Source organism: Dunckerocampus dactyliophorus, chromosome 6, assembly GCF_027744805.1.
Source record: "Dunckerocampus dactyliophorus isolate RoL2022-P2 chromosome 6, RoL_Ddac_1.1, whole genome shotgun sequence".
NCBI classification, from domain to species: Eukaryota; Metazoa; Chordata; class Actinopteri; order Syngnathiformes; family Syngnathidae; genus Dunckerocampus; species Dunckerocampus dactyliophorus.
Window position 1 is genome coordinate 11,127,324 of NC_072824.1, and position 22,746 is coordinate 11,150,069.

A 22,746-nucleotide genomic window follows, 5' to 3' on the forward strand; every position below is an offset into this window, starting at 1 on the left:
CTAAAATTATAATACATTTTTTTGCAATATTATGACTTTTTCTCATAAAATGTTGATTCTTTACATATGAACTTATTTCAAGTACCGGTAGTTATGTTATTTTCCTTTACAAATTACAACTTTGTTCAGGTATATTTGTAGTTATGTGGGGTTTATTTATAAAATGCCAACTTTTTCTTAGCATTAAGACTTTACTCTTGCGATCTTAAAAATACTTAAAAATACCTTTTCTCACATCATGACTTTAGTCTTTATTTATACTTTATTTTGTAGTGTACTGTGTGACACTATTTATATTGAAACATTTGTTGTCAGTTTATTTTGAAAGGTGTATTTTCTTCTTATGACCGCGGGTTGGTCTTAATAAGAGGCGATAAGCCCTGCACTCAACAAGACTCCTGAAGAACATTTGAGCAGCGACGTCATATTAGAATTATGATTGTAAACTTCCGGATACCAACTTTCAAATTAAAACTTACATATTTAACTTCATTGATTAATAGAGGCGTAATTGTTGGATATAACCTCAAATATTTAAAATTAAAATATTATGCACCAGTAACATACAGATTTGGCCTAACGTTTACATTTAACTTGTCAGAAGCAAGAACATCGATTAATTTGTTTTATTTTGAAAAGCCACTTCCTACATTTTCGGTTGTTCTGGAGTGTAACTTGACGGGCTAAACTTGAGGAGGGAGGCTGTTGCGTTTAAAGAGGCTCAGAGCTTTTCAAGACTTCAGTACCAGAAGGGACGCGCGCAGGGCGAGAACGACGTGAGCGTGACGTGGAGGGGAGGGAGGGAACAGGTCCACGCCGTTATTACACACATACACACACTGGACGAGGTGGTTTGGTGAGTGAAGCCACGCAGTAAGTGTTGTTAGAGGTGGATGAAGGCTGCTGACCTTTGTTGCATTTGCAGAGCTTTACGCACGGCGCGTGGACGTGGATCAACTTTTACGCACGGATCTTTGGACGTGTTGGACTTCATACAAGAGGACTGTGATTTTCGTGGAGTTAAAAGTTGATTGTGTGCGTTTGGATTCACCTCACATTGATTGATCCATCTTCACCGTCCTCTCATCCGTGGACCACAACGCCTCCAGGCACCTGCCCCGACCATGGACAGAGTCACACACGTCTAGCCAGAGAGTGAGTCACTCCTGTGAGCCATCAGCCCGGGATCGGGATTCTTCACTCATCAACACTGCGCACTTAAGTGGGACTCATCCAGCGAGGACCGGGGCTCGGTGAGAGTGGACGCCGAGGTGCTAAATGCCCAGCCGGTCGCTGGCGGCTCCTCTGGCTGGGCGGCAACATGAGGTCGTGGCTCCTGCTGCTGCTCTTGGCCGCGCTCTCAGCGACGATCCTGAGGCTCGGCAGTGCTGAGGTAAGACCCCTTTGGACCACAATGTGGACCAGGTCTGTGACGTCATGGGGACCTTAATACAATATGAAACAGATGACTACAGCCAGGAAAAAAGGGGTTAGGTATGGAAAGTGCTCTACAGTAGTAAGACTTTTCATACAACATTGCAACTTTACATTATTGATATTTACAGTTCATTTTCCCTATAGGAGATAATAGAAATTGCTTCAATCTGTTTCAGGGTCAAACGGTGGTAATCACAAAACATGTACAGTACTAACTGTGAGACAATGTTTTTTCAATATTTTAACATTCTAAACTGCGTACAAGCACAAAATAAAGTTAATTAACACCGGTAAAATAACTGTATACTTACCCATAACTATTATCATCGCCCATTTAGTCATACTGTACTGCGACGTGTCTTAACTATCATACGAGTGTAAATACAGCAGGTCAGTACAATAAATTGCGTACTTTCCCATTACGTGTCAGCAGCCTGGCCTGTGATGTGTGTGCTACTATGTTGCATTTCTGGTTCTATGGTTATATCGCCACAGTCTTCCACTGTGGCATTATGGGTAAGCCTTCTGGGGTAACTTAACTTTCATACGCCCCTTTAGCCATACTGAACTGAGCAGCCAGGACGGGGATGTATGTGTATTATTGTCATCACATGTCTCCTCTTTAGCACCCTTCTGTGGTGGCATCACACAAAACAGAAAAAAGAAAAAGCACTTGTGGACTGAATCACTTACATACTCACTGAGCTGAACATGTGTCTGTATGAGATATGCATGCAACCCTACAGGCAAATTTGCCCCAAAAATTTGGTCGAATTGTGCAACTTCAGCCGAATTTGACTGTAGAGGTTGGAGACTCTATTTGGTACATTGGATTTATAGTGGATTTATAAGGTTTTAGGGTCTTATCACTGCATATCATAGCAACAACCCAGATGCTATGCAAATTTTGTCCCCAGTGGTCCCCAACCTTTTCGGACCCACGGACCGGCTTGTGTTCCCACAAACTGCACAATTGGGGGTTGGGGGTGGGGGCTAGCAGCGTGCTAGCATGAGTTAACTTGTACACCAAACAAATCTGTACATGAGCACTCAATACCTTTACGCAATCCCACTTATTATCAGCATTTGGGACCAAATATGAGGTGAAAGAAAAACGGGAAAAAATACAGTATAATAGTCTATGCAGCGTGGGGGAAAGTTAGCAAGCGCACATGACTATGGTGCATTCAAGGGCCGTCAAACAAAGTGGGACAAGTCACCGAAACAGAATGAAACAAAACAACATAACCATGCAAAAACTGTGGGATTTCTAACTCTATATTACTTTTTGAATAAAACAAGGGCCCATATTTCCAAAATTGATATGCATTTACATCAAATTTGATGAAGCTATTTAAAAAAACCATTGTTTTTAAGTGTATTTTTTAATACTCTAGTAGTTGTGAACAGCGTAGGGACGACATGAGAGCAATCTGATTGGATTTTCAATAAGATGATCTTCTTATGCACCATAAAATGTCTGTTCTGATTAAGTGTTTGGACAGTCAGCACACAAGTTATAAATGTTGTGTATTCATTAGTAAAAGCTTTAGTAAGACGTGACACTGCACTGCGCTTGCACGTACTGTATGTGACGGTGTGCATGTCATCACTGCATGTTCCCGGCCAAGCTTTAGTGTCACGACTTCAGAAGTGACTGCCTTCGAGCTCCAGCAGTTTCTGCTGGAGCTCGAAGGCAGTCACATACACTCTCAGGACCTGCTTTCAATGTGTATGTGTGTGTGTGTGGTTAATGCTGATGTCACTGCAGTCACCTCATTCAGCCTCATGAATCCAGCTGCTTCTTTTGCCAGCAGCCAGTTGGCAGATGGCAGTCAAACACACACTCAAGTATGTATCTATCCAGATACTTGTATCTATCTACAGAATCTTTGTATCTATCTACTAGATACTATCTATCATAGGGAAAAGGCAACAATCCAAAGCATACCACATCACGAGTCAAACATCTATCTTGTATTTCTCATAATGGTTCAAGATTTTATTCTCATGAATGGAAACTTTTTTTTCCTCCTCATATCACAACTTTATTATTTCATTGCTTGTCAATATTATACAATAGCATAACGTAACAACCTCAAGAATCGTCATCCTAACACGTGTATTGCATTACAATCGTAATGTAACAAATTTATACTTGTCAAATTACTGCTTTGTGCGCTGTAATATAATTAATTTCCCCCTCATAATCTCATATCCATCTTTCCTCATAACATTCTGAACATTTTTTACACAATTTTATTCTCGGACTTTTTCTTTTAATATTATTACAATTTTTATTATTGCAATTTTTATTATTATTGCAATAGTAGGAACATTTCTCGTAATATCGCAACTCTATCCTTGTAAACTTATACTATCGTGTAGTAAAATGTACGACTTTTTCCCATAATGTTAATTTCTCGTAACATTGTAACTAATTTGTCATAAAATGATGAGCTTTTCTCGTAAATTTACCACTTTTTCTCATAACATTATTAGTTTTTCCCATAGTATCAATTAAATTTATCCTAATCTCACAATTTTACCCTCGTAAAATTCCAACTATTGTATGGCTTTTTGTCATGTCTACAACTTTTTCTCGTAAAATTCCCATAACCTTCTCGTAAAACTCTTGACTTTTTATGAATGATATGAACTTTATTTGTGTTCATATCGTTGGGAGTTTGCCTCACAAAATTCCAACTTTTGCCTCTAAAATAAAAATTTTATGCTGTTTTTTATTTTCATATCACATCTTTATTTCCATAAAATTCTGACTTTTCCTGTAAAATAATGACTTTTTCCTGTAAATTCACAATTTGTCGGAATATTACAACTTTATTGTGGTAAATAGTATGTATATACTGTACTACTAGTAGAAGATAAATCTATCTGTCAATCTATCTGTCAATCTATCTGTCAATCTATCTGTCAATCTATCTATCTATCTATCTATCTATCTATCTATCTATCTATCTATCTATCTATCTATCTATCTATCTATCTATCTATCTATCTATCCATCTATCCATCCATCCATCCATCCATCCATCCATCCATCCATCCATCCATTGATCTGTCCTTTTGGCAACTGGAAATGCAGTTAACGCTGCCCGTTGACCTTTATGGAACCTGCTAAGCTAATAGCAGGTCCAATCATGACCCCGTTGACACCTTGCACACACTCACACACACTAGGAGTCAACCGAGTCATGTGACTATTGTCCCCAGTGGTTGAGCTCAGCTCTTGTGATTGGCAGCCGCTGATCTTGATCCATTTTACATAAGAACAACAACTAATCTGCTTGGGATTTTCACCGACTTTGTGTGCTCTATGTGTGTGGGAGCACATCTGGGTGCATGGCCAGCTGCACATGTGTTGCTGGACATATGCGCTTGTGTCAATGTGTGTGTGTGTCAGATAGAAAAGCGCAAAAGGCTGATAAGAGTATTTGTTTTTAAGCTGTCTTTGGTGCAAGGACATTGGAGAATGTTCTTGTCGGCAGCTCCGTTATCAAACTGACAGAGATCTGCATTAAAAGTTATTTTTATAGTAAATACAGAGCAGTGTTGCAAATTGTGTTGACAGAAATTTGTCTCACAGTATTTATTTTGTAAATGCTCTCAGCTACCGAGTGGTTGTGATTACGCTGCAATGAATGATTATTTTAAGAACTGATTAGTCGGACAATTATTTTTTATTAAATGGATTTAAAAAAAACATTTTTAATTTTCGCCTCTTTATTCAGAAATAGAAGATGTGAACTGACAGAGCAAAGAAGTGCACAAGCACCATATTATATATTCTGTTCAAATCAATTTAAATAATAAAAAATCTAAGTGTGTGTCAAATAGCTTCAGGAAAACAATAAATGTACACAAAAATACAATCATGATCATTTTCTTAGTCAATTAATCTGAAGCTTGTTGTTTCAATTAATGGAGTAATCAGTTAGGCCATAGATGGACCAAATTAATATGAAGCCTACGATTAGTGGTTGGGTCCGCAACATATCAGGAAAGTGGCAAAATGCCCATTACTGTCAAAGCTGATATGTGTGAATATGTTGTTTTGGCTAAAACACAAAGGTAATAGGTCTGCTTTCATGGATGACTAAGGAAATTTAAAAAGATTCACATTTGAGAGGCTGAAATCAGAGAATATTCACATATTTAAATAAAAAAAATGATGACTCAATTACCAAAATAGTCGTCGATTAACTGGGTAATCGATTAACCATCGATTAATCGATTAATTGTTTCAGCTCTAGTTGTGATGCTATTTCATCTTCTTTGGTTGATGAGGCAGGAATTGATTGAGACTTATGAGTTCTGCCTAGCAACAAGTGGCTGCAAGACCAGAAAAAAAGCAAAGCAATTGTGTTGATCTCTGTGGTTGCATAACTTCTTTGAAAGCTTCCTCGCATAGGTCCAGAAAAAAAAGGAGCACTCCTGTCATATAGAGGATCTTTGACTGGCGATTTTGTTAAAGGTCCTTAAGAGCATCAGAGCGCCCCTGTCCTTTAAAGAACCTTTGACTGGGTGCAGTGGTTCTCAATTATTTTCTGTCATGCCCGCATTGGGGGACAGAAATGTTTTTGCACCCCCTGGATTTGAAATACTCTTGAGAAACTGATATCTATTTATTTATCTGTACTGTACAGACTGAAATCGAAACTGAAACCTGCAAAACACGACAAAATGGATATCAGTGAAGCATACAAGCGTACCCAAGAGTCTAATCACGAGTTGAGTACGACAAATTCATACATGTTGGCAGGTCTACACTAATATTGAAAGTCCTCCCTGCCTCTCACGTCCCCCCAGGGGGACCCGCCCCACTATATTGAGACGTTTTTACCGTACATCCTTAAAACCAGCAGAGCGCTCTTGTCATATAGGATCTTGAACTAGTGTTTTGGCAGTAGGTCCTTAAAGACAGCAGAGCGCTCCTGTTATATAGAGACTCTTTGACTGGCGTTTTTGCAGTAGGTCCTTACAAACATCAAAGTGCACTGTCCCATAAAGGATCTCTGACTAGTGTTTTTGCAGTGCATCCTTAAAAACATCAGCGCGCCCCTGTGCTATAAAGGATCTTTGTTTTGGCAGTAGGTCCCTAAAAACAGCAGAGCGATTCTGTTATATAGAAAATCTTTGAGGAGCATTTTTTTGCAGTAAAACAAATGAAGGGGAAATACATGCAGTCTGATGTCCTCATGATGGAAACATGACTGTGTGTGTGTGTGTGTGTGTGTGTGTGTAAGAACAGCCAACTGGCCCCATAATTACATTCCATTACACCTCACCTTTCTCCACAAACATTCCATAAGATCTCTCCATGCCTTCCAGGCTTCCTGCACCGTGAGCCACTTGCACTGTGACAACAGAAATAGTTATTTAAGGAAAAGGCAAAAACAACAACACTGAGCGGAAAGATGTTGGCCACAGGGAGGATAAAGACAATATTTGAGGCGCAGAGAGCAAATAATTAACTTAGCATGGCATCCAAACAGGTTCATTTAGCTGGGCTGAGGTGTATTATTAGCTTCATGTCCACTTCATGGCTGCTCTCTTCATGTCACCTGCTGGTTCCTGTTTGTGTGTATGTATATGTGTGTGTTTGCGTGTGTATGCACCCCTCACTCATGTTTAAGAATGTGCATTGTTGGGCTCCTTGTGTATGCGTGGGGATAAATTGGGTGGAAAGCAGTGGTTTAAGCATCAGAAGTGGAAAACAGTGTGTGTGTAGTGTGTGTTTGCTTAACTAGGTCAGCCAATGGCTTGTGAAAGTCATCCAGGTGTCCTCCGCCGCCGCCCACCAGCGCACTGTGAGACACAACCACAAGGACAAAACTAGATGCGGGGAAAAAAAGAGGAACATTCCGAAAAAGAGGATGGAAATGAAACTAAATCTAATGTTGAACCATTATAATAAAACCTTTCATGTCAATTCCATTGTTGCCATTGGAACTTATAGAAGATGAATGAGTCTGTTCCAGAGTCAAACTGTGTCCATCATAACCCTTTATTAAATGCAGAGGCAATGTTGCACTGCAAGTAACATTTGGACATCGTAACTGTTACACAAGTGCAAAAACAAGTTAACCGCTGTATAACAAAATAAAACTACTTACCCTGATGACATATGATTGTCCTGTACAGCAGCGGGAACCTGGGAGGTTAAGTCTCTTCACATTGAAACACTCTCTTCTTCTTTTATTGTGGTCTTATTGTCACTTTAGCCATATTGTATTGCACATTTGTCACAGCAACGTCAATTTCTGGTTCTATGGTTAGCTTTTTTCTTGTAAAAATCCCCATTATTTCCTGGTGAAATTGTTATTATGTTACAAGTATTGTTTTGTAAGATTGTGACAATTTGTTGTACTATTACAATTCAATTGATAACGTGTTTTTTTTCTAGTCATAGTGCAACATTTTGTCACGATATCATGCCATTGTCATAAAATGACAACATTCTGTGAGCTCATACTTTTTCTCTGTTGTTATCATCACCTTTTCCTTAAAGGGCCCTCATTCATTTGTGAAATGAATGTGTCTCAATGAGTTTTACTCACAGTGCTGTTTAACGTAATGCCCTGCCGGTTCTCCCTATTCTTTCTCTGCTTTGTGGGGCAGCTGATACTGTATAACAGGCTGAATGGCTGCTGTAGTGTATGCCAATTGGTTTTTAGGGGTTTTTTGAGCCTAAATGATTAAAAAAAAATTCTGCCTAGCAACAAGCAGCTAATTACAATTTTACTACCCTTGTGAAATTTTATGATGAATCATGTTGCTGCTGGGATAGGCTCAGGCAACCCTGAGAGAGGATACGCACTAGAGAAAACAGATGGATGGATGGATGCACAGTTGTTAATGTGTAACAATAGAGGCTTGTGTGTGAATGTGAATGAGTTGGAGACGGAGCGGCCAGTGGGACCCACACTTCCGACAACAGCGACAATACTGAACGTCTTTTGAGACACACACACACACACACACACACACACACACACACACACACTCACAATTGTTTCATTGATTCATTTTATGCATCTTAAAACGTGTAACTCAGCAGCCATTTACAACAACAGTACAGCAAAGCATGCTGGGAAACAGGAAGTGCTGTTGTCAAAACCATATACGTAGACGCCGCGTCGAGCGTTGAGCCTTACGTCAATGTCGCCGCCATATTGGATGTGGCAAAGCCGCGCTGTAAGTGACTACAAATAAATATACTTACTTTCATAAAGAGCCTTTCTACAAATAAATTGAAGTTAATGCCTCTCGTTTATACATTGACACACACACTAATATACTTGGGAAACAGTTAGACACCAAAAACAATGTATTTGATCTTCTCAGATGGCTAAGATAAGAACTTTATGGAATATATAGTCGTTTTAATGAATGTTAAATAAGAACATGAACGTTATCAATCAAAATAATAATCAGCAAATTCATGTGTTTTAAGCAATACCCCTTTAACTAAAAATACATTCTATATTTTAAAAAATGATATAAATCAAGGCACAAGAACTTACCTTAGAACAATTTTAGTCAAGAAAAAGATATGTGATGTCACACATATCGGTATCAGTTGATATCAGAATTGGAAATTGAGAGTTGGACCAAGCATGAGAATAATCTGTCATCTCTCTCACTCGTTCGCGCCACTGTTGAGAGAAAACACACTCAAATGGTCGTTATTTAAGTTGTGGGTTTTCATGACGTCATAAAGGAAAAACCTCCATCCTTATGGACATGATACTGCTTCTGACCCGCCCCTAGATAAATGAGCACGCCTTGGGTATACGCTCACCACTTTTTGTAAAAAAAAACAAAAAAAAAAACAACAACAAAAGAAGGCTACACTAGAAGAAGCTAACCTAGCATGATGTTGCTGCAATATTAGCACTGTGGCTATGCTAGTGTTGTTAACGTGTGTGTTGTTGTATGTGATACATGGCATCTTTTACATTGGGCGTTATGTTGGAGTGGATGAAGTGCACAATAGCGCTTCTTGGAGCCACACCTTCACACTCAGACAAACACAGCTCATTAGCATTAAAGCTACAGACACGCAAAAGGGTGTGTCCCCAGTAGGACTTACTAACAGCACGGCGTATGCATGAAAAATGTCATCAATCTAAATTCAGTTGAGATCGACTAACATTCCAACCATCCCAATACATGAATAAGTTCCATAAAGCCCAGTAAGCCCCGTCGAATACCACTCTTATCGCATTTCTAGAAAACCAGGACAAACAGCAAGTTATCGACGCTTGACTTTAAGAATCGAATTCCTCCCGGCAGCTGCGTAAACAGTCTTATTTCTCCCTTTACATTCAGTAGCGAGGTTAAAGTACATTACTACATGCGATATTTTCTACTTCGCTGCTAACACACTCTGTACAGGCAGAAGTTTTCATACAACTCATGTATCAAGTCTCATTGTATTGTTCTGCTGTACCTATTTTATATTGTAGCCAATATGTGGACTAGCTGAACACACACAACAAGTGTGTTTCTGCGGCCAAAACAGACGAGGAGAGAGTGACAACGGCATCAACACACATCCCAACCATGGTTTCCTCTGCGGGAGGAAGTGAAACTGGAGCATGTGTTGGCATGGAAGAACATATACACAATATTTCTGCTTTTGGAATCTTTCTTTCCTCTGTTTTAAGTCCAAAGAGTGCTACTGTACATGATTGTGCAGAGAACACAGCGAGACGGTGTTGCTTCGATGTCATCGCTCATGAATTTAGTGGCAAATTGTACAATTTGTACTAATTGTACAAGGGATTATTTCCCAGAAACAGTGTGAACATGCTCTATTTTTTTATTAAATAAAGTAAAATAAAATATTTACGTGAAGAAAAAAAATTAATAATGACAAAAATGTGGGGAAAACAATATCATTTACTAAGACACTGTCCAAAAATTTTAAAAAGGGAAAAATTTCCAGCTACTGTGCAAATATATAGGATTTTTAATTTTTTTTATTTTGCTCTATTTATTTTTAAATCAAATTAAATCAATGTTTTTGTACTATACTAATTTGTACTATAGGATTAAATGCAAGAATGTTTTTTAAAAACAAGGGATTTGTATAAATATTTTCAAAGGGGACAATTTTCCAGCTACAGTGCATACGAAATAAAAAAAGTAAAGGGCTAAACTAAGGTAAAATGGAATAAAATCAAATTATTGTATAATTACAAGGAAATCAAACAACATTTTTTAAATCTACATTTATACAATGTACATTTTTTTTTAAATCAAATAATATTTGCAAAAATGTGGGGAGAAAAGGCTATTTAAGTTAAGAACATTGTATAAAAATTCTGAAAGGGTGTGTTCTGTACATTTTTGACTTATAAAATAAAGTAAAATAAATAGAGCATTAAAGTCAAATCAAGTGAAAGGAAGTTCTGGAGAACCAATAACTCATTATGGCTGCCAGAAAAGCCTGGCCAAGGGATTATACTTCAAGAAAATAGTGGTAAAATGTCAGGCCCTTTGGTTTTATGCAGCTAATTAGTTTGAGTGGTCCACTCCTTTCTAAGCGCTGAGGCTCTGATGGTGTATTTAGGGGCAACCAATTAACCCCACTTGGACACAAAGTAGCAGGTAACTTTTCCAAGAAGTTTTTTGTATTTCTAATTATGTGAGTGTAAATAAGCCTGCTTTAAAGAAGAACAAACTACCTCATTATTGCATCATTATTAATGTCCATGCCAATCAATGTAAATGCAAACAAACTATGATTATTAGTGACATAAAGCGTTGTGTTTTTCCAGGGCGAGCCGCTCCCTGCGTCGCTGGTCGACCTGGTGAGGAACTCTCCTATCTCCTCTGTGGACGACCTGAAGATGCTGCTGCAGCACGAGGCCGGTGCAATAGGTACTAACACTAACATGCACAAAAACACGCTTAGTAGACAGACGTGGAGGAGGTGAGCGTTAGTGGGGCGTGGCTCCAGCTGCCTGCAGTGGCAAGAATGCAGCCATCTTAGATACACTTGAGAAAGTAGCTGTGACCTTGATGGAAACAAGCTGAGAAAAAGAAGTTTGCTACTTTCCTAACTCTCATGCGCCACATCCCTGTGGTGCCGCAGTCTGAGAAAACAGTCATGCATACATCACTCGGCAGTTTGATAAAAAATACATTAATGCTAAAGTGAAACTAAGTCACACATGCATATATTAATAGCTGATCCTTTCATCGTTAATCATGAGGCATAAGTAAAGCGGTGACATAACAGCGACACAGAGAGGAACGTATGCACAAAAACGGGGCAAGATGACTCACAGTGTAGTAAGCTTTTCACTAGGGATGAGCATCTGGCTAAATGAGTCTGGAAAATGAATGATTAATTATGTTTTTGTTGTGTTTTCATTTACATCCAACTACCTTATCTTGCAGTTCATATAGCTCACGCTTTATTTTGCCTTAAACGTTGCAATAACACGAGCTACTCTGCGGCCCATTTAGGCGGCAAAATCGTCGGGGCTGAATTACTTGTGCCCTCTTCTGGTTGCGGCCAAGTCATCAACAATTAGACCCATCAAGTCTCACATGGTCAACAAAACTTTTAACTGTCAAAAACGGCTTGTACTTCCTGTTTGATCTACTCTGCAGCCCGTTTAGGCAGCAAAATAGTCGGGACTGAATTACTTGTGCCCTCTTCTGGTTGCTGCCAAGTACTCAACATTTATTTTATTATTATAAAAAATAATAATGAAAAAATAAACAAGTAATCAACATTTAGATAGATGATGTTTCACATAATCATCAAAACTCTTAACTGTTAAAAATGGCTTATACATCTTGTTTGAGCTACGCTGCAGGTCATTTAGACAAGCAAATAGTCGGGCCCAAATTGCTTGTGCGCTCCGGTGGTTGCTGCCAAGTTGTGAAATGTCTGTTTTTCAGAAAAATGTAGTGAATATGTGACATAAATTTGTTAATACGAATGTCGGATCGATCAAGTTCCACATGATCAACAAATCTCCCGAGCTGTCAAAAAACGGCGTGTACTTCCTGTTTGCATAGTCAGGCCTGAATTCGCTGATTGCTACCAAATTGTGAAGCGTCTCCGTTTCAGGAAAATGTTGTGAATATGCAACATAAATTTGTTAATTTGAATGTTGTGGCTCAATTTTAATTTCGTCATATACCGCATATTTTGTTTCAACTTGTACTTCCTGTTTGAGCTACTCTGCAGCCCGTTTAGGCAGCCAAATAGTCTAAATTTAATAATAATGTGGATGTAGTTCAATCGAATTCAACTAAATTTTGTACAAAAAACACTTTGTAAGTTCTTGAAGACCTCTTAGCTTATCATTTTATATGGACTAGGTTTACGCTTGAGCGCTATTTTTAATGGTCGTTCTTGTTCTTTCGAGTGTTATATTTGAGTATTTGATGTATTATTTCTCCATATCTCCACAGATTTGTACTTTTCATATTATAGTTTTGGTCAGTTATCTAATTAAGCACCGTTGTGCAATCATCCTATCAACTGAAATGGGCTGGTGTTGTATATAAAGTTGACATACAGTATGTAACAGTCCAACAAAACTAGCCCATCAAATTACACTCCAGACCAACAGGGGGCATCTATCACCACAAAGAAACAGAAATCAAACATAAGCAGCGTTGCCAACTTGGCGATTTTGTCACTAGATCTGGCGACATTCCAACCACACTGACAACATATTTTCTCAAAAAAAAGCAACTAGCGACAAATCTAGTGACTTTTTCTGCCGTTGTTGGGGAGTTTTCGGGTATTTGTGGACTCAAAAGTGAAAGCACGTATTGTTCCGCATTTTGTGTTCTCAATGAGTAGCGGCAGGTGCTGTTGAAAGGTCACCGAAAGGCAGTCACCAGCCGTCAGTGTCCAGTGAGCTTCCGCAGCACGCTGAGAGCACGATGTGGAGCTCTATGCATCAAAAGTGCAAATGAATCACTCAAGCCGCGATGCCACGGTGGCGGAGCTCGACCTGTTTTACACAGCAAGATCTAAAACACAAATGTTTCTTCATCTTCAGTAGGCCTGGATAAAAGAGGAGGGTGTGTTTATATTTTATTGTTAGTCTATTTGCTACTCTTTATTTGTAAAATGAAGTGGATTATCTTACAATTCTTCGGGTAAATATAAGCAATTGATAAGCCTACTATATTGCTGATATTTGTGAAGCTCAGTTGTTATTACATATATTCACCAGAAGAGTGTGCTACTCAGGAAACCACACCAGTCATAGAATAATGTTATTCGCTGTACAATTGTTCTAATTTAAAAATGTTCTCGATAGCCAACGTGTGATGGGGGAACTTTGAGAGGCACTGACTGAGATAAAATATTAAAATTATTTATTTTGATGAAATGGTGGCCAATTTTAAATGAACAAACCAAGAATCAAGTTTATTTGTAGTTCTAAACGTAATTAAGGTATTTTTACAAGGTTATGCTATTTTCCTACATTTTACAAAACCATATGCACATGTTATGCGAATCTGATGATGACCTCAACTTCTGGCGACTTCTAAGACAGCCAATAGCTACTGTTCTTACTGAAAAGTTGGCAACAGTGACAATAAGTCCCCAATGTCAGTTTATGCCTCAGCAAGTGTTGACTTAATTGTGTAATGAGATGGACTTAAAGAGTGACTCAGTGCATACGGTCTCTTCTTTCAAAGTACTCGTGCTCTCACTTTGACACAGTTAACCAAATTAAATTAAAAGAAGAAGAAAGGAACCAGTCATGTAAAAATGAAATAATTGCACAGATGAAAACAACTTCTGGGAGTAATTACTAGCTGCTCAGCATCAGGCACTTCATTAAGAACCATATTAAAGAAATAACCCAGGACAACCTCTCTCATTTACACTTAGGGATATAATTAAAATGAAAGAGCAAATTATAAAATGGCGACATATGCGAGTGCAAACACACACACACATTGGCTATATTTAACAGCTCATATCTCCCCTCAGCAGTATTCTTGACAGCGCTGAGACAAATTGCGGCAAAAAATAGCCTAATTGTTTCAGCAGGAGGAGAAAAAAATGGCTTCCTTTGTGCAATGAACAATGATCCAGGCTAACAAAGTTCATGCTTGCTAAAGTTGTGACCACTTTATGTCACACGAAAAGTAACAAAATGTATCTTTTTTTTTTTTTTAGAAGGAGAGGATGATGGCAATATTCTCACAAATCAAACCCAAAGACGACACATCAGAAGTATCAGTAGGTTTTCCTTCTTCTTCTACTGTGTTTCAATTCTATTCTGTCACCTTTACATTGAACCGTCTCTCTGCTGCTCCCTAGTGGAGGCTGAGGTAGCGCAGCAGGCGGCGTGCAAAGTTCGGACGGAGGTGATAGAAATAACGAGGTCCATGTTGGACCGGCGCAATGCCAACTTCATGCTGTGGCCGCCTTGCGTGGAGGTGCAGCGATGTTCAGGCTGCTGCAACACAAGGCTGCTGCAGTGCGTGCCCACCGTCACCTCCAGCAGATACCTGCAGGTAAACCCAACACCAGAACCACACCAGTCCAAATAAGAGTCTATGATACTTGGCTGTGACAAGGAGATGGAGTCTATCCAGGCTGATGCGGGGTAGACTGGTCACCAGTCAATCACTGGGTGATTGCGAAGAGCATTATATGGGTAATGAGCCCACGGAAGCTGCACAAAATAGCGTTATGTCAACCACTACACTACCAATGACTGCAAAAAATGTAAAAACTACTCACTATATGTGTTATCTTTGTAACTTTAATAATGATTTGGAGTGCATGAGAAAGTGGAAACGAAATTGTAGCTGTCTTTGATCACACGGTCATTTATTAAGTGTAGTCCACAACCAATGTTGTAATAGCGATAAGGAGCAAACTGCTTAGTCAGCATATATAAATAATATTAAAACAGCACAGCAACATGCAATTTTTTAAGTGCATGCAAAGTGATACTTCGAATGCAGATACTACCATATTATATATGGTAGTATGGTATATATTATATACATATCAGGAAGTTGCCTACAGCCACAGCTGTTAATGCCAGTGTTTTCAAATTAGGTTATTTGCTTTTGTGGACCACGCACCTGCCAACATTTTGGAGATGCAATGCTAAAACTGACTTAAAATATTGTCTATACCATTTTAGTAATAGACAGTAATAGTTCAATTAAGTGCACTTTAGTGAACTTAGTGAACTTTAGTGAATTTTAAAAATGCAAAAATCAAAGGTCGATTTGATTTCCACAAATACAAAATGTTTTTGTATGAGTTTTGGTTGCAGTTCACACACAAACATCATTTAAGGTCAAAGAAAACTGACATTTAGGGTGCAGACTTTCCATGAATTAGTTTTGAGGTACGCCGAAACAAGGAAGTAGGTATGTTTTTGGTTTTCTTCATATTAAGTCATTGTGGATTTAAGTGTAATATTTCGGAGTAACTCCCATCTGATTGGCTAAAATGTTCTTAAAGTTGGGTTATAGAGCCACCTGTTGTTTTGACAGCCGAGGAATTACATTTTCAAAGCAACGATGGGGAACCTTTTTCCAACATTTGAGTCCTCCACTAAGTATGTTCAACTAATGGAACTAATCTTTAATAATGTATACGATAAATTGTCTTTTTTTTGCTTTAAAATTGCATGCTGGCCGCATCAAATGTTTTAGCGTTCCATATATGGCACAGGGGCCGCAGGTTGCCCACCCCTAATCCAGCGAGAGGTTCTTTGCACCCCAGAATGTGACTGTTTTGTTTAAAAATACCTGTCCACATGTGGACATTGGCTTAGTATGAAATTGACTCTCAAGTGACATTTTTACACTCTCATTTTTGCTCAGATTATACAAACAAGATAGGGCATGTGAACTTGTGAGCTTTACAGATGCCGCAGGGCTCATTGTGTTATTCCTCCAGACTGCCACTTTCTCTGTGTTTGCAGCCCTTTGTGATAAACCTCCTATTAAGCCAACAGCTCCACTTAGAATAATGAGTTAAGATGCCAATAAATGGTCCAAATCTGCTGTCAAGTGTAAACAAAACGTGTGCATGGTGTCAATTCTAAAACAAGTGGAAAATGACACCTGAAAAATCAGTTCTGGCAGGAAGCCACCACATTTCCCAAGCATTATCAGCTTGTCTGGAAACGTCCTCATGCCAGCGTGAGGCTGCTTGTTGCACAACACATTCTCACTAGTACGTGTGTGTGTGTGCAGGTGATAAAGATCCAGTACATCAACAGGAAGGCCCATTACGACAAAGCCATCATCTCTGTGGAAGACCACGTGGCCTGCAGGTGTCAGCCCTCCTCCTCCTCGTCTTCCCTTTCCGTCACTCGCTCACCCAACCCTCTGCCCATCCCGCCCCTCCCTCGGGCGGCTCACCCAGCCCCACCCAAGCCCCACAGCTCTAAGGCTGACCTCCATCGCCATGACGACCTGAAGCATAACCAGCGTCTTTACAACAGCGAGGAGCAGGAGTCGGTGGCCAGGCATTGGCCGCAGGGGAGCTACACGCAACTTGTGCACTGGACGCAGCCCAGGGTGCACCACTCTTTTGTCAGCTGGCCGTCGGACGGCCGGTTGGAGCATGGCGTCCTGGGAAGCCCTCAGCCTGTGGGCCAGGGCAGCGGACATGACGTCAGCAGGGAGGAAATCGGTGGCGATGTGCATCGGCAGCAGGGCTACAACCAGGACTTCAACATGAGGACGCAATATCGACTCAACGCCCCCCAGTCGGACAGTGCCTCCCCGCCTGCCGACCCAACCCAATCACCACCAACCCCGACCCCTTCCTCTTTCCCCATTTCTACCAATTTCAAAGAGTCAGTGACCAGCCAACCAAGTGTGCAGGCCACGCCCACACATGCGAGGACTCTGACAGAACATCACACAGAAAGTAGGCGGGAGGAAAGTGGCAAGCCGGCCACTGAGAGAGAGGACAAATTCTTCAGACAGGACATTGGAGAAGGTCACATGACAGAAGAGGAGAGGAGGCAGAAGGTTCTGGAGGTGGTTCAAGGTGAACTAGACCGGCCGACACATCTGCATCCTCATCCTCCTCAGCAAAGACCAAAGCCAGGTAAACATCAATTGCCATTTTTCTTGGTAAAAATGGTGGTGGTACCCCTATCTATAATTAAGTTGACATTTTGTTTCAAATGCGCCTGTTACTCTCTTCAGTTGAGTAAATAAATGCCTCCCGCCACCATTTGAGCCAATAGAGTTTACATTTTATAGTATTTTTTTGTATATGTAACTTTTTGTTATGGCATGTATTCCACAGTAGTCGTTTTGAAACGGTGCTAAATGGAAAAAAATACAGAGGGAATGTGTGTCTTGCCTACACTGAAGTCATGTGCGTTACAGTAGGCTTAACAAGAGGGAGCATTAAATGATGATGATGATGATGTTGTTGAACTGAAAGAACATGGCTTAAATATTTCAACATTGTCATTTTGAATATGGGTCAAGCCCCCCTAAAAAACATAACAATAGAAAAACTAAACAAAAAAACCCCACTGTATCTGCCATCGCTCATAATGTAACTCAAAAGCATTGTTGTTGGGGTTTAAGGTAAATTCATGCTAAAATAAATATTATTCAGTACAATAATATACATATAAATAATTAAAACTAAAAAAGAAAAATGCTGTCTTATAAAAAATCATATAAAAACATGTTATAATATCATATAACATGTATAATAGTCAGTAATATTTTATATTATAAAAATATGATTTTTTCTTTTGACCGATATGAGTAAATAATCACATAGGACAATAATAAGAGTAACAAAATATTCAATAATATTTTATATTACAAATAAATACCAAAAAATATTCATATAAAATGGGAAATAATATCCATCCATCCATCCATTTTCTATACCGCTTCATCCTCATTAGCGTCGCGGGGGCATGCTGGAGCCTATCCCAGCTGACTTCGGGCGACAGGCGGGGTACACCCTGGACTGGTCGCCAGCCAATCGCAGGGCACATATAGACAAACAACCATTCACACTCACATTCACACCCATGGACAATTTAGAGTCGCCAATTAACCTCACCTGCATGTTTTTGGGAATGTGGGAGGAAGCCAGAGTGCCCGGAGAAAACCCACGCGCACACGGTGGGAAATAATAATTTATTTCAAATAAATAACAAACGATGTAACCAAAATATTCGAATAGTTCTCAACTACAACCACAATAATAAACATTAATTGAACACCTCTCTGACAATGTCAATTAAAAGTGTTTTCGAGACCACTCTTTTATTGGATCTAATCAAGTCAGATAGCAATGCATGTGTGTAAAAGTGTACTGATCTATACTGGCTGCTACAGTACATGCAATGCATGATGGGTAACAAGGAACAGGAAGCATCTCAGAGAGAACATACATGTCTAGCTATTCGTCTTGCACCCCAGAGAGCTCTCTCTCTGTGCTTTTGCTGCTTTTATGCAACTCATAGCTTCAACCGGTTTATAAAAAAATTCACACAAGCTTCAAGGTCACCAAGGGACAGAGTATGGTGAAGTGTGAGAGCTCCCCAGCTGCAGTCCTTGAAAGCTGCTTTAAGACAAACATGGACACTGTGTGTTCTGCCTAAAATGTATCGCCTGTGTCCTCCACAGTTATCTCCACAGCAGCCCCGCCCTCCAGCCGTCACACTCCCTTTAGACCGGCATCGCCCCGTCGCAGGAGGAAACATCGCAAGCGCATCAGCAAAGCGGCCATGAGAGCCATGATCATGTAGAGTGGAAGTGCAGGTGAGCACACGCAACAAGGGTGGACATTTGTTGTGCTGCTGTTCCTGTCTTTAATGCATGAACGCTCTACTATGAATTAACAATGACCTTCCACAAGTTACTATACAGCTTAGTTGAGTGACTTCACTGCTGCATTTGCCTCCGTGGTACGAATTATACAATGAAGTGTTGCGGAAAACTGAGCCTGTTCAAGTTTGGACTGTGTGCAAAATATAATTATATTATTGCATTAATAATAATGATGTATCCAAATAAGATTACATTTAGCAACTTATTTTTCCCATTATTATCATTATCTATCTTAGTTACCTGGCCAGTGGAAATACATTTGTTTTACCTCCATTGTAAAAGATACTTATTAATTCATTAAAATATATAATATGTATTTGTTATGACTGGCTAATTTGAAAAGAATAAAAACCCAGCTTTGAGATATCAAAAATGTAAACAGGAAGTTGAAAATTCTAAATAATATGGAGTCACGGTCATGTTTATTTGTTTTGGACATGTTACACCACGTGATTACGCTTACAAAATTCAACATATCCGAAAAGGAGTAGGAAGAAACAGCTTAAGCTTATTTGATCCTCCCTATCTCCATGTCTATTTGTGATCTTTCATTCACACCATGCATTTAACATAATGACACTTACAAGAATTGATAAGTTTTACATTTTGTCATTAAAATTGTGTCCCGTTAGGTGTCACCATTTTCTAAGAAGAAATTAATAATAATGAATATTGTAAATATTAAATAATATTAAATAATATATATAATAATATGTATTATAATATTATTATTATTATTACATCATATAATTATATGTATATTATTATTATTATTCATTAAATAAAGATTTACTATTATTATTGTTGTTGTTATATGTTTTCCCCCTGGTACTAAATATTTGATCTTTTTAGCCATTATTTGTATATTGCCCTGGAGCCTATTGAAGGTAATCCACAACAAAAAAAAGATTTTTTTTTTGTTATTATTATTATTATATAAACAAAGAGTGACAATAACATTAAGTTCCTTTGGGAGGTAATACTAAATATGGTTAGTATGTTGGCCACACATCTGGAAGATCTGGGTTTGAATATCCGTTTGGGCATCTCTGTGTGGAGTTTGCATGTTCTCCCGGTGCATGTGTTTTGTCTCCTGGTACGCGGGTTTCCTCCCACATTCCAAAAACATGCATGTTAGGTTAATTGGAGCCTCTAAATTGTCCATAGGTATGAATGTGAGTGTGAATGGTTGTTTGTCTATATGTGCCCTGCCACTGACTGGCGACCAGTCCAGGGTGTACCCCGCCTCTTGGCCAAAGTCAGCTGAGATAGGCTCCAGCATACCCCGGCGACCCTTGTGAGGATAAGCGACATAGAAAATGGATGGATGGATAGAAATACCCAAAAATGAAGTACCACAACAAAGCGAACCAAACTGTATTTGATGAAAACAAGACTATAATTGAGCATATAGAAACTAATGTCTCTTCTTCTAACAGGGATTTGTGAAGCAAATCAAAGGCCCTCGGCCAGAAAACCAGCTCCAAAGGGTGTATGGACACACTGGACAGAAACTGGATACAATGGACAGAAACTGGACACACTGGATACACACTGGACATATGGGATTCCTTCATTGGGGACAAGTGTGAATGGACGCTGGTGGACGAAACTAAAAAATAAAGTGCAATCTTGATAATTCTTCGAAGGAACTGTGTCACACTAAACACTGGATTGACTCACTTTGGGCTCCAGGTCACTTTGAGGTGCACCCATGGGTGTCCTCACCTCATGACTGACTGATGGGTGCTTGTGACTTGGTCTTGAACTGGACCTGAAGGACTCTAGACTGGGTGAGTAACTGGAGCATTAAGGGTGCATCTGCTGTCTAACCCTCTCACTTTGTACTACTGCCATATCGTATAACATGGACCTCCAAGCCTGGAAAGCAAGGGTGGTGAAACTGCGGCAGGTGGGCCATTTACTGCCCACTATGGCATTTTAACCTGCCAAGCAATTCTACAGTTCTAAAAATCCCAAACACATTTAACCCACAAAAGCTCATCATAGATGATTAAAAGCAGTCTTAAAGACGTGGCTTTTAGAGATGCTGTGAGACAGTTATAGCCAACAATGTATGTAAAAACGCTTTTAGTAAGTGGGTTTTATTTCTTAACTTATTTAAAAAAGAAAAAAAGGAGGACAACGAAGTCCTTTGGTTCTCAAGTGTAATTATTATTATAATTATTATAATTATTATTATTGTTGCCGTTTCAGGTCAAAGGAACTACTGGTTGTACACTGTAACTGTCATGAATGTTATTTTTCATAGAAAATAAAGAAAAGTTCAACATACATCTCCTAGTGTGTGCGTGTGCGTGTGTGTCTTGAATCTACATATGTCCTGCGAGGCTGTCACGCAAGTCCGGGCGGGGGTCAGCAGAAATGTCTGGTTGCCGTGGCAACTGTAACAGACACATCAACAGAGGAATATCATATGGTGAAAGTGAGATGAGAAGTGCATGTGTGTGTGTGTGTGTGTGTGTGTGTGTGTGTGTGTATGTGTGTGTGTGTCAGTCCGGGAACGGAGGGCTGATGAACGGCCATGAGGAAAAGGAGGAAGGTGAAGGTATGTGATGAAGCCTTGAAAACATCAACATGAAATAAAATTGTCTGCTAAGGAGAAGCAATTAGTCACGTAACGGGGACCTTTGCAAAAAAATAATACGGTCAGCAGATTCTCTCTGTCTCTCAGGAATCATGACTCAGCACGTACTTTCCCCTGACACACACACCCACACACACTTGAGGTCGACTTAATGAAGTCAGACCGCAACTCACTTTAACCTTGATTGAACTCCAGAAACATAAGTAAGTTGGAACAGTCATGACAGTGCATTATAAGCTGCTACATCAGGGATCTACATTTATAAAAGTAACCTCACACTGACTGATCTACATTATTAATCATAACATCAAAGAATCTATTCGTTTTCTATAGTTCAGGGTCACAACAGGGGGCAGACTCAGTGGAGCCTATCCCAGCTAACTTGGGGTTAAAGGTGAACTAGACCCTGGCCTGATCTCTGCTTAATCAAAGAGAGATGGTGAATGACTGCAAATCAAGTCTGTGCTCGATGCATGAAACCCAGCTACTTGAACCATTACACAACCCCACAGCATTAAAAAAAAAAAAAAAAAGACAAGCCCCATTACAGCACATATTTTGTCTGAACAATAACAATAACTGTGAAAGAGGAAGCACTGTGAAGGGGGAAGATGACTCCAATGTGACCCAAATCCAGTTGGTACATTTTGTTCTTTGGACACATCTTAACAGGGTTATGTTTTCATTGTCATTTGATAATTTGTTGCTAGGATTATGCAGAGATTTCCACAACAACATAAGGCTCAAAAGACCGATTCTACTTGTGAGAAGTCAACCCTCCTGATTTCCCGCGATGTGCAGGAAGCTGGAATCAGCACAAATCCCAGTCT

The 22,746-nt window shown here is 39.5% G+C and overlaps 1 protein-coding gene across 2 annotated transcripts; it reads left to right on the forward strand.

The window, feature by feature from the left end:
- Positions 1 to 751: 751 nt before the first annotated feature.
- Positions 752 to 21,605, forward strand: si:ch211-79m20.1 (uncharacterized). 2 transcript variants are annotated; one of them, XM_054780081.1, is made up of 8 exons: positions 752 to 856; positions 926 to 1,393; positions 11,247 to 11,349; positions 14,636 to 14,698; positions 14,780 to 14,976; positions 16,684 to 17,548; positions 19,105 to 19,239; positions 20,748 to 21,605. In XM_054780081.1, exons 2-7 carry the CDS (start codon positions 1,322 to 1,324, stop codon positions 19,224 to 19,226), a joined length of 1,422 nt encoding a protein of 473 aa, XP_054636056.1. In that variant the 5' UTR covers positions 752 to 856; positions 926 to 1,321; the 3' UTR covers positions 19,227 to 19,239; positions 20,748 to 21,605. The 2 variants fall into 2 exon arrangements, with proteins under 2 accessions (XP_054636056.1, XP_054636055.1); XM_054780080.1 differs by having other exon boundaries at positions 786 to 1,393.
- Positions 21,606 to 22,746: the final 1,141 nt, after the last annotated feature.

What these genes read in the sequence shown, in the direction of transcription:
- si:ch211-79m20.1 (XM_054780081.1), top strand. Translation starts at nt 1,322, where the DNA reads ATGAGGTCGTGGCTCCTGCTGCTGCTCTTGGCCGCGCTCTCAGCGACG. An exon ending in GCACGAGGCCGGTGCAATAG is followed by an intron (nt 11,350 to 14,635) that starts GTACTAACACTA and finishes TTTTTTTTTTAG; the next exon opens with AAGGAGAGGATGATGGCAAT. An exon ending in CCTCCAGCAGATACCTGCAG is followed by an intron (nt 14,977 to 16,683) that starts GTAAACCCAACA and finishes GTGTGTGTGCAG; the next exon opens with GTGATAAAGATCCAGTACAT.